The 17,505-nt window shown below is 35.2% G+C and overlaps 1 protein-coding gene across 1 annotated transcript; it reads left to right on the top strand.

Moving 5' to 3' along the window:
• Window positions 1-1,896: 1,896 nt before the first annotated feature.
• LOC135207437 (degenerin-like protein unc-105) lies at window positions 1,897-16,183 on the top strand. The gene is made up of 13 exons (XM_064239163.1): window positions 1,897-1,990; window positions 2,797-2,886; window positions 3,409-3,489; window positions 4,944-5,133; window positions 9,356-9,482; window positions 10,202-10,360; window positions 10,544-10,684; window positions 11,169-11,307; window positions 11,870-11,942; window positions 13,192-13,239; window positions 13,817-13,895; window positions 15,282-15,425; window positions 16,047-16,183. Exons 1-13 carry the CDS (start codon window positions 1,897-1,899, stop codon window positions 16,068-16,070), a joined length of 1,389 nt encoding a protein of 462 aa, XP_064095233.1. The 3' UTR covers window positions 16,071-16,183.
• The last annotated feature ends 1,322 nt before the right edge of the window (window positions 16,184-17,505 follow it).

Below are 17,505 nucleotides of genomic sequence, written 5' to 3'. Positions count from 1 at the left end.
GTTGGAAACTCTTAGTCTCTCTCGAAAGTTCACATAGGCAGGATCTATGCTCCACCTCTCCCGTATATACGTCTTTCAAAAGTATCTCGTAGGAGAGGTGGAACATACATCCTATCTATGTGAACTCTCGAGAGAGGCTGAGAGTTTCCAGCCTAGCGATTGGCTTATCAACAGCCAATCAGGAGCGTCGCAAGGGACTGGCCTAGCTATCAAATGCACGGTTGATGTGAATCTACTGTAGTGCAAAAGCACCTTCACCAGTCTTGTTTCAAGTCAGGGGTTTAATATAAGTATTGACAATCACCTAGCTTTTGCAAACTACACTTAAATACTATCAAGCTATGCTAAATGCTCATTTGACCCGGGATTAAAAATGTGGTTAGTTACCCACCTCTGCGCAATCATAAGTTGTACCTCAAACTTTGTATTATCAAGCTTACTGTAGGAATTCAAGTGATATAAGTAAATCTTTTACATCCAAAACAGAGCTGGTTCCAGGTGGAATTTGATTGCACTAAAAAAATAGGCTGTTTTTGAAAAGTCTAATCCTTCACTTCTGAAATGCTTTTAGTATATATTGATTTTATGTTGATTAGTTAATAACTTCGCAAGCAGTTATAAGGAAACCAATGTGATTTTCTTATGAATCAAAATGGAATTTGAAATTGGTATATGTGTATTAATGCCTTCAAACCCATGAAATCATTGCGATATCTACACAATTTATCAGTAATTTGTAATAATCATCCTGACATAACGACTGTGATTCCTGGCAGACCATAATGCGTCATGTCATTATGAGACATAATCTAAGTTACATTTACGAGGAATACCTATATTTTCATCCTTAATCCTAGACCTTCCCAAAACGAAAATGTATCCAGCTTGTTATGATAATCCCAGGATAACGATCCAGGTTGCTATCAAAGTATCCGATTATATCGTGAGACTTCCGGATATGTAAAAGCACTTCTCAGGTTTCTAAGCAAATGGTTAAGTATATATCTAATGTTCAGCTTTTCATTTTTGGCTTTTGTTAAAGCATGGCGTTTCGTGCTTTCGTGGAGAAGAGAATTTCACATAAAAGAGACCCGATGTCTCGCTTTGTATGAAGTGGCCAGCTATCCAAAGCGATTTCATTTGCGCCTCGATGGCGTGATCGGTCTGGTCTTGGCCTGCCACCTCGGTGGCCGCGAGTTCGATTCTCGGGCAGTCCACTGAAGTGTGAGAGATGTGTATTTTTGGTGATAGAAACTCACTCTCGACGTGGTTCGGAAGTCACGTAAAACCGTTGGTCCCGTTGCTGAATAACCTCTGGTTCCATGCAACGCAAAAACACCATACAAACAAACAAACAAAGCCATTTCATCTGAATGCTAATATTTGTATTTTGATAATGTGATTAAATTCAGACTTTGGAGATCGAATTTCGGTTTAGATAAGATTAGCTGACGGTTTATTTTGAACGTGGACATTGACATCGGGGCAGTACACATATATATAAATTTATATATATATATATATATATATATATATATATATATATATATATATATATATATATATATGTGTGTGTGTGTGTGTGTGTGTGTGTGTGTGTGTATAAACAAGATGGTATCTAAGCAGCTTTTATTTACAAAAGTTATAAGGCCTTCAAGGACGGACTGTCTCCATCTTCTGGTAGACAGACGATGGGGACAGTCAGCCCTTGAAAGGTAGTAACTTTTGTGAATAAAATCTCCCTCAGATACCTTTTATTTATATATATATATATATATATATATATATGTATATATATATATATATATATATATATATATATATATATATATATAATATTACAACTTTACAGGAACTGGAGATCATGAGGTGGGTAGGCAAGTCCACGAGATCAGGATGAAGTGTAGCTCTCACTACAGAAAGATGTCTCATCTGTTGCGGAGAAATGCTTCTTTAAACACAGAGCAACAAAGTTGTGATCAAGACGTTGGTAAGTTATAGAATCACCATTCCATTTATTATTATTATTATTGATCAAGACATTGGTAAGTTATAGAATCACCATTCCATATATTATTATTATTATTGATCAAGATGTTGGTAAGTTATAGAATCACCATTCCATTTATTATTATTATTATTGATCAAGACGTTGGTAAGTTATAGAATCACCATTCCATTTATTATTATTATTATTGATCAAGACGTTGGTAAGTTATAAAATCACCATTCTTAATATATTTCCATTTATTATTATTATTATTGATCAAGACGTTGATAAGTTATAGAATCACCATTCCATTTATTATTATTATTATTGATCAAGACGTTGGTAAGTTATAGAATCACCATTCCATTTATTATTATTATTATTGAGAAGACGTTGGTAAGTATAGAATCACCATTCCATTTATTATTATTATTATTGATCAACACGTTGGTAAGTTATAGAATCACATTCCATTTATTTATTATTATTATTATTGATGAAGACGTTGGTAAGTTATAGAATCACCATTCCATTTATTATTATTATTATTGATGAAGACATTGGTAAGTTATAGAATCACCATTCCATTTATTATTATTATTATTGATGAAGACGTTGGTAAGTTATAGACTCACCATTCCATATATTATTATTATTATTGATCAAGACGTTGGTAAGTTATAGAATCACCATTCTTAATGTATTTCCATTATTATTATTATTATTATTATTATTATTATTATTATTATTATTATTATTATTATTATTATTATTATTATATCATCATCTTATTCTTATCATATCAGGTTGGTACGGAGAGGAGCTGACATGGAGCGTCCTGTGTCAATTTGGGGTCATTTGTGACCACTACGGATGCTATGATACTTCGCTCAAGAGTAAGTTAGCTCGTTCTAGAAGTCTGTTTGTTTATTTCTCACATGAATCCTTGCTGTATCCATCGTCAGAATTCACTCAGTGGCGCGGTGTCGGATAATATATATATATATATATATATATATATATATATATATATAATATATATATATATATATATATATATATATTATATATATATATATATATATACATACAGGGTGTCCATAAAGTTCCAGTACCATTACAATAAATAAATACTTGTAATGGTACTGGGACTTTATGGACACCCTGTAAATAATATATATATATATATGATATATATATATATATTATTATATAGTATATATATAAAGTGTGCGTTTGTGTGTATGTGAAGGCTTATTAATTCTCCTTTTTTTTTTTTTATTTCAACAGCCTACATAGAGCACGCAGGAAGCCCTGGACACCATGTATATATATATATATATATATATATATATAAATGTGTGCGTTTGTGTGTATGAGTGAATAGCTATTAATTCTCCTTTTTTTTATTTCAACAGCCTACAGAGAGCACGCAGGAAAGCCTGGATTCCTGTGTTCCAAATGTGGAGGAGTTGTTGACGTCTGCTGGCAAGCCCATTGTAAGTTCCTTCATCTTAAGTAAACCAACTTTCACCTTTATGTCTTTTATGTTTCCTAAGCCAACAGCTTCAGATGATTCGTAATTGAATGTAAGGATTCTTTTAAATTCAATTACAAACCAGTTAATTAATTATAAAATAAAAACACAAACGTTATCCTATACTCTCTTGTCCTCTAACTCATCCCAGAATGATGCAAGCAGAGCCAAACTTGTCAATCAATAGCTTCACAGCACTATACCTAACATTTTTCTGTCACTATACACTTCATACACTTACTATACCTAATATTCTTATGTCAATATACACTTCATACACTTACTATACCTAATATTCCTATGTCAATATACACTTCATACACTTACTATACCTAATATTCTTATGTCAATATACAATTCATACACTTACTATACCTATTCTTCTGTCAATATACACTTCATACACTTACTATACCTAATATTCTTCTGTCAATATAAACTTCTCACAGCACTATACCTAATATACTTCTGCTACTATACACTTCATACACTTACTACTACACGTATTCCTCTACCATACTCGACCTTCTTCACACAATTTTTGGAAGGACATATGAGAAGAAAAAAATATATAATATTGATGAATTGATTGACAGGCAAGCATTCAAATAATTCATTAGCATTCTGGAGGAATACATTGATAGCCAGACCCTCAAATAAATTATTATCTTCCAGAGAAAGTCCTTTAATCTTTAATGATTAATGACAAATCTCAAGAAAAAAGGTGCAATATTGATAAAAAAATTACAGAAAGACCCTCAAATAAATTATTATCTATCAGGAAAATGCCCTTTAATCGTAATTCATTATAAATCTTTTCGATTGGCAATCCCCGTGAATTAATTGACAGAGATACCCTCAAATGAATTATCATTAAAAAACATCCCTCATTCTTGAATAGATAACAATCCTTTCAGCTTTCACCTTCTCAGGGATAGCATTCTGTTTGAATAAACTGATAAAGAGACCTCAAATAAATTATTATCACTCATAAAAAATGCCCTTCAGTCTTAAATAACTGACAATCTCTTAAATTTTGAACTACTACTTCTCAGGGATTGCATCCTGTATGATTAAATTGGCAACAGACCCACAAACAAATTATCATCCAGAAAAATGTCCTTCAGTCTTAAGCAACCAATAATCTCTTCAATTTTCAATTTCTTCAAAAATAGATTATTATCACCTAAAAAATGCCTTTCAGTCTTAATTAAATAATGAATAATCTCTCCAATTTTCAATTTCTTCAAAAATAGATTATTATCACCTTAAAAAAATTCCTTTCAATCTTAATTAGATAATGAATAATCTCTTCAATTTTCAATTTCTTCAAGAATAGATTATTATGACCTAAAAAATGCCTTTCAGTCTTAATTAAATAATGAATAATCTCTTCAATTTTCAAATTCTTCTCAGGGATAGACGACTGGAACGAGGGAAGACTGGACAACGAAACCCTGAGCATGATGCTCTTGAAGCAGAGACCAGATTTCCAGGACATATCTGATCTCTATCAGCCCTCTGACGAAGACCAGATGAAATACGCCACGCCATCTGATGAGCTGGTCTACTCCTGCAGTTTTGACGATCAAGAATGTGACTATAGGTGAGGTGGAGTGTGGCTTGTTTATGAGGGGGGAATGGTATGTCAAGAATGTGACTACAGGTGATGTGGAGTGTGGTTTGTTTATGAAGAAGAATGTGACTACAGGTAAGTGGAATGTGACTACAGGTAAGTGGAATGTGAACTACAGGTAAGTGGAATGGTTTTGCTTATGATTACAGGTATGTGAATACAGGTGATATGGAGTGTGGTTTGTTTATGGAGAAGCATGTTACTACTGGTATGTGGAATGTGTGTGTTTATGATTACAGGTATGTGATTACAGGTGAGGTGGAATGTGGTTTGTTTATGAAGGATGTGATTACGGGTATGTGGATTGTTCTTGTGTATGAGGAGGATTGTTGTGTCGAGAATGTGAGTACAGGGGATGTGAAACATGGTTTGTTTATGAATAGTAATGTTTTGCCAAGAATGTGAGTACAGGTGATGTGAAACATTTGTTTATGAGGAAGAATGTTATGTCAAAAATGTGACTACAAGTGATGTAAAATGTGTTTGTTTATGACACAAGAGGAAAAATTTGTTATTTCACAATTTGAAGGATATAAACTGGACACAAATTAAGTTCAAATTCTTCGTAAAAATCTTGATCGACTACAAGTGATGTAAAATGTGTTTGTTTATGAAGAGGAATGTTATCACATTTGAGATAAAAACTGGAACAAATTAAGTCAAATTTTCTTTCGTATTCTTGATGACTTTTAAACAGCTGATTTTTAAATCATCTTTCACTTTGAACAGATATAAATGAAATCAAGATCTCAGAAAGACAAAGGTCTTGACCCATGGCCTAATTTATGTTAATGGAATAAAAGTGGGAGACATCATTTTGGATTCTTCACGTAATGAAAGACCGGTGTTGAATTCATGAATCAGAAATTGAGGAGAAAGTTACAAAAAACGACTGAGTTTACCGATTTTTATATCGAATATCTTAAATATATTGTCAAGAGATTTATGGATTAAATACTGAATCGAAAATTAAATCCGTAAAGGTATTTGAATTAGAATTTCATTGTATCTTAAAAATGGAATTTTATTATGGGATTTTTTTTTTGTACTAGAAAAGAATTGTAGTGAATCTGGAATGAAATCAATAAGGGCATTTGAATTAGAATTTTATATCTAGGAATTAGAATATTACCTTAGGAATTCTTTGGTAAAAGAAAAAGTTTTTTTTTTTTTTTTTTTTTTTTTTTTTTTTTTTTTTTTTTTAAGAAAAAGGTGATTTTTTGGCAAAAGAAAATGGGATTTTTTTCATTTTGTAAAAGAAAAGGTCGAGAGTTTTTAGTGCTAATGGACACCAGTTATCTATTCACGATTTCAACCGTCAAAGGCAATTGCGGATAAACCCGGCCACAAAACTATTCGACACTAAAAAAAAAAAAAAAATCACACGAAATCTTGATTCGACCAAACTTTTGATTATGGCTCACAATTCTGCTTCGTCTGCATTTATTATCGAGTTTGTCAAAGGACCACGGCTTCGGGAGGAACAAGTTTTTGCATTTACATGCTCGCGTCGGGCAAATAAAAATTCAAATATTTCTGATTTGTTGGGAGTCCTCCTCCTTTTTTTTTTTTTTTTTTTTTTTTAGGTTTGGTAACTTGATGTTGTACCCATTTGCGAAGGAAGTGGCGAAGAAAATCTTAAAAGGGTCTAAGATTTATTCTGATTTGTTTTTAATCTACTGGAGAAGTTTCTACGGGTGATGGATAGATGTAGAAAGTAGTTTAAGATATTATACGAACTGTACAAATGCGTATTTAAATTAGGTGCTAGAAAGTGGATTACTTTAAGGTAATTTACAAATAGAAATGTAAATTGCATTCTTAGTAGGACCCCAACCACTTTAAAAGCATGTAGTCGTAAGCACTAAAAGCAGAGAGAGAGAGAGAGAGAGAGAGAGAGAGAGAGAGAGTTGTCATACCAGAGTCCATTGGAAATTCAGATAGCGCTGCAATGGAAGGATGTTATCAACGATTCTCCGGAATTCAGGAATGCAATCCTAATGTTGCCCAAGGACTCCGGGCTTGATTTAGTGGCCCGAGAGGAAGGATACAGTTTGGTTAGGGACCTGGGGACTTGAAGGATGGAGAGGGGAAGGCGGTGGAGGAAAGGAGGCCCCGGGGATGGAGGGAGGGGGTAGGGCTAGGGGTTAGAACGTCTAGGTAAGGAAGGCGAATTTAGGCCAAGTGAAAGAAATTTGGTCGCTACCCCAAAGTTAGCAACTGGAAACTCTTTGGTGGGGGGAGGGGTTGAGGTGTTAGAACGTCGTAGGTAGGAAAGAAAGATGAAATTAGGAGGATTTTAGTGAAATTCGGATCCATTCTAACTACCCCAAGGGTAGTTAACTGGAAACTCGTTGGGGAGGAGGTAGGTGGAGGGTAGAAGGCCCTTGGGCTGAAGCGGTTTAGGGATGGGCAAATTTAAGGACATTCAGAGAAATTTAGGGGAATTTCGTTCCCTTCTCGCAACGCCCAAGACTCTCTGGGAGCGGGTGGCAGGAGAGGTAGGGGAGAAGGCGCCCTGGTAAGAACGTCTTAGGTAAGAACGGAAAGCAAATTTAAGGACATTTAGGGAAATTCCTTTCCCTTCTCGCTACCCCCAAAACTCTCTGGGTGGCAGGGTAGGTAGGGGAGAAGGCCTTGGCATAGAAGGGAACGGGGTAGGAACTGAGGTTAGAACGTCGTGGGTGAGAAAGGAAGGCGAATTTAGCGAAATTCAGGAAAATCTGGTTCCCTCCTCGCTACCCCTAAAGCAGAAACTGAAAATCCTTTGCCTTGCTTAGAGACGTGAGGGTAACCAATACCCTTAACTCCCTTTCATAGGAATTTGTAAATTTCTGTGACTTACAGACACGTGAGCTTTTGCTGGGGATCAAATCTTGGAAGTTATGAAACACCCAGGTCAGTAAACTGTTATAAAAATGAAATGTATGTTATAGTGATTGAAGATTGTTTTCTTCCAGTTTCACATTAAAGATAAAAAAAATGCTCTCCAGTATAAGAAAATTAAGCAAATAATAATCAAATCCAGGAGAGAGAGAGAGAGAGAGAGAGAGAGAGAAGAAAACGGTAAATTATTACTTGCGTCTTTCCTCAGAGGCTTACAGAAGTTGTGAGATATTTCGAGTGGAATAAACGTCCTTATATTCAATGACATTCTATGGAATATCTGTATTTTCCAGCAGAGGCATGGAAGACTGCCTTCACCGTGGAATGTTTATGGAGAGATCAAGGAATTTCGTCAACAATTCTGTTTGACGAAAAATATAGTTTCGGATACGATACGTTCTGAAATGCCTCGTAGCTTAGCTGGAGAACCTCTCTGTTGTACCTGGAGCAACAAGAAGAAGACAAATTTTGACTTATTTTTCAATAAGTGTGATATTCGTTGAGATGAAAAGAAGGCTCTTGCAGGGAGGATGAAAACAATTTTGCCTGGCTGAAAATATTCTTTATGAATGTTACTACTACATCTACTCTGACCTATATTACAAAAACAACAACACTATAACGACGACGACAACAACAACACTTTTGCACCGAGACAGCAAACCTCAATCAAGGTTGAGCAATTCATCCTCAAAAGGCCACTTCTCCACAAATGTTATATTCTTCTCTCCCAGAATCTAATCCCTTATTGGTAGTTACAAAGCCAGTCTTTTGATAAGTTTTTTCTTGAAAAAACTTGTAAAAGAAAAAACACACACACATACAAACAGCAAACAAACAGATAAACATACCACGACTACTTTTAGTACCAGTCCCAAGTTATTTTGTCTCGTGACACTGCTGAAAAGTAAATAAAATATTTTCCCAACAAAATTAACAAGATCGTGGATAATAATAATAATAATAATAATAATAATAATAATAATAATAATAATAATAATAACAACAACAACAACAACAACAACAACAACAACAACAACAATAATAATAATAATAATATAATAATAATAATAATAATAATAATAATAAATAATAATAATAATAATAATAATAATAATAATAATAATAATATCGACGGAATGAAGATTCATATTCTCAGAAGAAGTAAGAAACAACAGAAGTATAAAGCGAAAAAAAATTCCCATCCTCTCATTCTGCCTACCTGGAGATGTGGTGATACTTTCCTTTGCATTACAAGCTTTTCTTTACTTTAATAACTTCCCCAACGCCTGCTTTCCTCTTACAGGTGGTTTACTACCTGGGCAAGTGATAGCTTTGGCACCTGCTATACTTTTAACGGCCCCAGGGTAAAGGACAGCGATGGGATCCAGCCGTCAGTACCCAAAGTTAAAACCGCAACGTCTGGTCCTAAGGTGAGATTATGTGAATCTTTGGCAGATGGGTACGTATTTCCATTACATATACCAACTTTTGATTAACGTTTGTGATATGTGTGCGATAAGCCATCAACTTGTTTATGACATATTTTAATGTAACACGCACACACCTTTTGTATTTCCTTTACATCGGTCAACTTGTCATTCAGTGTGTTTGTGAAATGTTTGTATTTTCTTTACATCAGTCAATTTGTATTAAACATGTTTGTGACATGTGTGCAGCAAGTCACCAACTTATTAACGACATGTTTTAATGTAGCATAGACACACTTTTTGTATTTCCTTTACATTGGCCAACTTGCATTACATATGTATCTGACATGTGTGTAACATGTCACTGACTTGTTGATGACATGTTTTATAATAGAGTGGACACACACCTTTTGTATTTCCTTTACAGCAGTCAACTTGTATTAAAAATGTATGTAACATGTGTACAACAAGTCGTAAACTTGTTTATGATATGTTTTGTAATTCCTTTACATAGGTCAACTGGTATTCAATGTGTTTGTGACATGTGTGCAACAAGTCACCAACTTGATGATAACATGTTTCATTATATGTGGACACACTTTTTGTATTTCCCTTACATCAGTCAACTTGTATTAAAAATGTTTGTGACGTGTGTGCAACAAGTCACCAACTAGTTTATGACATGAGACAGACATCATGATAATTTCCTATCGTCTGGACAGAACGGACTCCGCTTATCTCTCAACGTTCCCTCCGGGTTATCTCTCCTCTCTCCCGATTTGGGTGTAAGGGTGGTGGTCCACGATCCGCGCCTTCTGGCCCTTCCGGAGGAGGAAGGGGTCAACCTGGGGCCTGAGACCTCCTCCATCAGCATCAGCAGGGTAAAGAATATAACTATAATAATCATCATCTACGTTCGTCTTCCTCGGTTATGTCACTGAGTTGTAATTTAAAGTGAAAACTTTCATATAAAAAAACTCTCTAACTTATTCTAATTTATGTATGTATTCTCGAAAAAAAATGATTTATTCTTCATAAACTTTCTGAGGGGTGTCCGTTTTTAGACAGCATACCTGCGACTTGGTCCTCCCCATGGCACCTGCCAATCAACTGAAGGACAGGTTGATGACGGTGGCATTCACCTGTCAACGGAAGATTCTTTTCAAAATGAAACTGGGTGGCAGAGACTAATGTACTCCCCGAAGGTAAGTAGTCGGTAATTTTGCCCCCAAAGAGAGAGAGAGAGAGAGAGAGAGAGAGAGAGAGAGAGAGAGATTTTCCAGAAGTGCTCATCTGTGTGTGTGTGTGTGTGTGTATATATATATATATATATATTATATATATATATATATATATATATATATATATATATATATATATATATATATATATATATATGAAATTACAGCATTTTGAGGTACAGATATAGGTAATACCTGTAGGTAAAGGGATGAAATTCTCTCTCTCTCTCTCTCTCTCTCTCTCTCTCTCTCTCTCTCTCTCTCTCTCTCTCTCCTTTGCAATTTCAGTACCCTTTACAAAAACGCCCCCACGAATTTACAAAACGACGAAATTAGAGAGAATTTAAAACTTCTAATGGTTTTCCTTGAACATCTTCAATCAGGGAAGGCGGTACGTGTCTTGAACCTGTAGTACCTGGTTAATGAAACCGTCCTCCGCTGATTCCAGGTATGCAAGCAGGTGTGTGTCGAACACGAGTACTGGAAGAGCTGCCAGTGTTACGTAGGTCTTAGTCCCGTGTACGAAGCCGACGAATACGGGACCGGAAAACCGAGCGGGCGGTGTTCGAACTTCAACATTACGCAGAGTAAGTCTCGTTCGTATAAGTGGTCCACTAATCTGAGGATGTACTGTAGAATTTGTAGTTTATTAGAGGCTGATTTGATCAGCATTCATTTGTGTTTATTGGTGTGTTTCTTTACTAGCAAAACTTTTGAGCCTTTGAAGTAGTGGTATATTTGCTATATTTACTTGAATGATTTCCTTCCTTTTGAGACAAGGGCATATTGATCAATGTGATTTTTTTGTATCTTTGAAAAAATGGTATTATTTATTAATGTGATTTTCCTTCGTTTTGAGAAAATGGCCTCAAACACTTGAATTTATAAAAAAGATATCACATCCAAGAAGCGATAAATATCACAGACATAATTTTTATAAAACGTGTTATATACGACCTCAGCCATCATTCATTTGTCAACAAATGAAAACTGCGATGACATAATCATTTATACTTGCTGCCCTCAAACGAAGGTAGTGTCAAAATGACTTTGAATAATCAACAGGAAAAGTTCTTTTTTCCTAACAGATCATTCAGAAGGAATAGTCGATTGGAATCCACAGAGCTTAATTGTATTTTGTGGTTTCAGAACTTTGTATGGATATCGTCACGGAGGCTTACTTGAGCGGAGATTTGGATTGCAAGTGCCCGCAAGCGTGCAAGTAAGTCTCATGCGTATTCTGAGCAATCTGTGTAACGTTACCAACACTGATCTTTGATTTTGATCATCAATGTCCCTCAAAAATGGTTTTCATAGTCCCCTTAATCTCTCTCTCTCTCTCTCTCTCTCTCTCTCTCTCTCTCTCTTTCATTCGATGATTACTGTTGTGTTCCAATTTGTTATAAAGGAGTAATGACTTATAGAAGAATAATTTAACTCAAGATTAATTCTATCAAGTTTCTCTCTCTCTCTCTCTCTCTCTCTCTCTCTCTCTCTCTCGATGATTATTGTTGTGTTCCAATTTATTATAAAGGAGTAATGAATCATTTAACCCAAGACTCATTCTATCAAATTTTTTTTTTTCTCTCTCTCTCTCTCTCTCTCTCTCTCTCTCTCTCTCTCTCTAATTCGATAGTTATTGTTTTGTTTCAATTTATTATAAAGGAGTAATGAATCATTTAACCCAAGACTCATTCTATCAAATTTCTCTCTCTCTCTCTCCTCTCTCTCTCTCTCTCTCTCAGTTCCTCGTTGGACGAGTGGTTTTCGCGCTTGGCTACCAATCCGGTGGCCCGAAGTTCGATTCTCGGCTCGGCCAACGAGGAAACAGAGGAATTTATTTCTGGTGATAGAAATTAATTTCTCGATATAATTTGGTTCGGATCCCACAATAAGCTGTAGGTCCCGTTGCTAGTTGACCAATAAGTTCCTAGCCACGTATATATATCTAATCCTTCGGGCCAGCCCTAGGAGAGCTGTTAATCAGTTCAGTGGTCTGGTAAAACTAAGACATACTTAACTTATCTCTCTCTCTCTCTCTCTCTCTCTCTCTCTCTCTAATTCGATGATTATTGTTTTGTTCCAATTTATTATAAAGGAATAATGAATCATTTAACCCAAGACTCATTCTATCAAATTTCTCTCTTTCTCTCTCTCTCTCTCTCTCTCTCTCTCTCTCTCTCTCTCTCTCTCTCTCTCTCTCTCTCCCGTAATTATTGTTTGCGTTTTAATTTACTACCGAGTTCTAATTTAGAGAAGATACATATTATGTACAGTTTTCAAGAACGAATCTTGAAATATATTTATGATTTTCCTGAATAGAAACTCATTTCAAATACATTGAAAAATATTTCAGTTGCTCTTCATAAGTATCTCGTGGTTCTCCTTTCTTTTCTGAGCCATAATTCTTCAAAATACATCCGAATATGTTTAAATTTCTCTTCGTGATAAATTAAGTTTCTCTTCCTTAGGGAAATGGTGTACAAAACTCAAGTCACATCAAGTCGTGTCAACGAGAGGTATTTATCTCTCCTCAACAGCAGGAGAAAACCGATCAGCAGTTTTAACTCTGAGTCAGTAACCAGAACATTGAACTTATCTTTTTGACGATTTATGTCTTTAACTCATTTTTATACTTCCTAAAGTTCAAAGGACTTTCTTTACTGGCATTGCCTTCCATTTGGTAATGGTCACTATCAAAGTTCTCTTGTAACAAAAATTCTAATGATTTGCATTTTCCACCAATTTTTTTTATATCATTAAGTTCAAAGGCCCTTTTTTACTGGAGCAACGTTACATTTGGCAACTGGTCACTTTTAGAGTTGTCTTGTAACAAAGACTTTTGAAATCTTTCACCGTCTGTGTCATTTCTCAGCACTGTCACCACGCTACGTATAGCATATTCCTTTCAGCCGTGTTTAATAGATATCAAAATCGCCCTTTTATTCCAGTAAATATTACATTATTTTTGTCACCCTTACCCTGAAATAATGATTCAAATTTCTATTCAGTTGTTACCTCACTTTCATTAAATACTTATCAACGAAATATCAATTGCTGATCACGATACTAAAATGTTATCTTCAATCCTCTCAGTAAATCAGAAATGGTCAACTTGCATCTCTACCTCGATTCGACGACCTACGAACTGTATGAAGAGAGTCCTACTTATACGGTAAGTTATTGAGAAATTCTAGTCCTCAGGAATTCACAGAGTAGAGGAAAAAAGTTTTTAAAATGGTAAAGTTCCATTCACAATTTTCCCGTTTCTCTTCATTCTTTTCTAACTGCGAAAAGAGTATATGACGAACTGAACGGAGCCAGTAAACAAAGCATAAGAGACTTGTGTAGTATGAGGAAGGGTTCGTTCAAGAAGGTGAATCAGACTATTTATGGGACAGAATGAAACAACCCTTCATGTAGGTATCTGAGTGTTGTTTCTCAACATAGTGTACCTAGATATTAAGTCGTAAAATTCAGTTGTGATGCAAATAATAGCAGTATTCTTCTTTTCCATCAGAAAACTCAAGCCAAAACCTCTTGGATTTTTCTCTTGGTCATTATAGCTAATGAGGTCCGGATTTGGATGTCAGTAATGCTGATGTTTTCAGGTTCTAAGAATAAATAAATGACAGCAATTTGTAACGTGATTCGGTACAGAATATGCTGAAATAATAAAGCAAATTTGGTCGGAAAATTATACCCAATCTTCATGTTTTAGGAATTCTGAAGAGCATTTCCGTTTTCAGCATAGTCTCATACATAAAAGATACCCGACTCCGTATATGGTTGCAAATACGAAAGAAACGCTTCTACGCACTTTTCTCCCTTTACAAATTCGTCTGTCTACTTATTTTCTATTTAGTGAATGAACCAACTGTCAAAACTCTTCTTCTCAATGAAAATTACAGTGGAATCAATCAGAGCCAGTCAATGAATAAACAAATCATTCCAACACTGATTCAAGTTACAGTGAAATCAATTAGAATCTTTCAGTGAAATAGACAGTCTACTCATCCTGTTAAGTATTTCACTGACACTATTCTTAGCATTTAACTGAAACTGTTCTTGGCATTTTACTGACATTATTGGCATTCAACTGCCACTATTTCAGGCGTTCCACTGGTGATATTTCTGGCATTTCACTAACACTGTTCCTGGCATTTGATTGACTTTACTCTTGGCATGTCACTGAAACTATTCTGGTCTTTTAACCGACATTTATTTATGCTTTAAATGACACTATTCTTAGCATTTAACTGACACGGTTCTTAGTGTTTCACTGATATTATTCCTGGAATTTTAGTGATAAAACTCTTGTCATTTTGTTAACATTAATCTTCACATTTAACTGACATTATTCTTGGAATTTCACTGATACTATTCTTGTCATTTTGTTAACTCCAATGTTTGCATTACACTGACATTATTTTTGGAATGTTGTTAAAAATAATCTTGGCATTTTGTTAACACCATTCTTGGCATTTCTTTGACACTATATTCTTGGCATTTCACTGACGCTGGTCTTGGCATTTCTCTGACTCTATTCTTGACATCCCAGTGGGATACTCTGCTGAGTAATTTAGGAGGATCCCTTGGCTTATTCTTGGGAGTCTCTCTCGTGAGCGTCGTGGAATCTCGTTCAAGTCAAGTCGGACGAGAAAAGTCGTTCCCGAGGATGAAGAGTATTCATTTGGACGCAAAGGTAAGGATATTGGGGTTTTTGTTGTTTTGGTATTAAATTCGGAATGTATTTACCTTTTAAAAGGATGTATTCTGCTTGTATTCACGTTAGTTGGGAATATTAGTGTTTTCAGCTCCATAGAATTTTGTTGTTGAAGTACAAAGATTCTATTCACTTAAATAAACGTTTAAAGTGACTTCTTACCGATAATTATTTAGAAGAAAAGAAAAGATACTGATAGCAACTCAGGTTGGAACAAGTTTTTATACAATACTGTATAAAAAAAGTTTTTATACAATAATTTTGTTGGGGATGAACTGATTACAGAAAATGAAAGAGGAAATAAATAAAAAAAGAATTAAAGTAAAAATATGAGGCAGAATATAAACATCAGATTAAGAAGCAGTTCCTGACCTGTTTTGAATCGACGTGCGGACGGAAAAGCAGTGGCAGGTCATCAACCGTGTAAGCGGTCGGGAACCTAGCGACAAAGGGGGTCGCTTTGTGACTTGCTGCCGAACCTGGCAGCTAAACCTGGGTTCGGCAGCGAAGCTCGAAGCTTTACGGAGACAGGAGGAAGATTCATAAGTCCTCAATCTCCATGAAATCTTTAGTATTCTGACGCCTTTGTTTCTGAATCAGGCACATTTTCCAAAGCGCAATTAGCAAGCGGATGGACGGAGGAAGAAACAAGTGAACATCAGGAGGCAGGATGGAGACAAGAACTCAGGGATGATCTGGATAAGTTGAAGGAGGAGCTAGATAATCTGCGAAGTCTCGTTCGAGGTAGGATGATGATGGCAATGATGATGACAATGATGATGACAATGATTGTTAACAAATCCACAATTATATATCAATATATATTTCACAGTCTCGTGAAAGCAAATGGTTAAAAAAAATTCACAATTATATATTAAAATATATTTCTATGTAAAAATAAAACAAAGACTTTCGAACACCTGAACGGTGTTCCTCATCAGTGTAACGTTAAAATGTAAATGGCTTTACATTTTAACGTTACACTGATGAGAAACACCGTTCAGGTGTTCGAAAGTCTTTGGTTAATTTTATATAGAAATATATTTTAATATATAATTGTGAATTTTTTTTAACCATTTGTTTTCACGAGACTGTGAATTTCTTAACAGATGACAATGATGATAAGATAATGATGATGATAAGGATTACCACCATTTGAACGTATGATTACTGCATCATTTTTCATCGCACTGAATGATAATTTTCAAAATTAGATAATGATGACAATGATTATCACTATTTCAACAAGTAATTAATGCTTCTATTCTAATAAGAAATGATGAATCCTTTAGTAAATTAGACTCAAGAAGTCTTCATTACAGGCAGATTCGTCAGATCTCAAAAAAGCTGAATGTAATGACATTTCTTCACTTTGCTTGACAGCGAACGAGCCCAGTAAATCTAGACGCTCCATTATGCGAAGTGGAGATGAAGATCGCGATTTAAGCCAAGCATTTAATATGCTCTTTTCACACAGTGACTCCTGAGAAACGAGATGAAGAGACGCTCCAATTCCTCGGCACTCTTTAGAAGAAGGAGCATAGAAATATACTGGTGTCTTGGTGATGAAGAGAAAGATAAGTCTAGAATAAGCAATGGAATTATTTAATAGCGAGCTTGCAGGAGGAGGAGGAGGAGGAGGAGGAGGAGGAGGAGGAGGAGGGTGGATGTGTTATATATCGCCCTACCCTCTTGATTCCCTGCCTACCCCACCCCACCCGGGGCGGACAAACAGGTTTGCAAGAGGAGGGGGGTGGATGTGTCATGTCTCCGCTACCCGTCCACCACTTTATTATTATTATTATTATTATTATTATATATTATTATTATTATTATTATTATTATTATTATATGATAGCTGATCTTCAGTAGGTTTGATGTTTGTGTAGGGTTAAGTGAATGTTAATAAATGTGAATTAAAGGTTGAGTAATATAATTAACTATATATCATTTATGCTGTAATGGAAAGATATACTCATGGCGGACAATATACATCATAACACATATATATGCAGTCTTTGATATATATATTATATACATATATATGTATATATGATAA

Source organism: Macrobrachium nipponense, chromosome 32 (genome assembly GCF_015104395.2).
Source record: "Macrobrachium nipponense isolate FS-2020 chromosome 32, ASM1510439v2, whole genome shotgun sequence".
Taxonomy (NCBI): Eukaryota; Metazoa; Arthropoda; class Malacostraca; order Decapoda; family Palaemonidae; genus Macrobrachium; species Macrobrachium nipponense.
The sequence above is the reverse complement of the archived record's forward strand: the minus strand, read 5'-3'. Positions and strand labels throughout refer to the sequence as shown.

Coding starts and splice junctions, on each gene's coding strand:
- LOC135207437 (XM_064239163.1), top strand. CDS start 1,897: ATGAAGTGTAGCTCTCACTACAGAAAGATGTCTCATCTGTTGCGGAGA. Junction 11,943..13,191: donor AAGTGCCCGCAAGCGTGCAA/GTAAGTCTCATG, acceptor TCTCTTCCTTAG/GGAAATGGTGTACAAAACTC. Junction 15,426..16,046: donor GTATTCATTTGGACGCAAAG/GTAAGGATATTG, acceptor TTTCTGAATCAG/GCACATTTTCCAAAGCGCAA.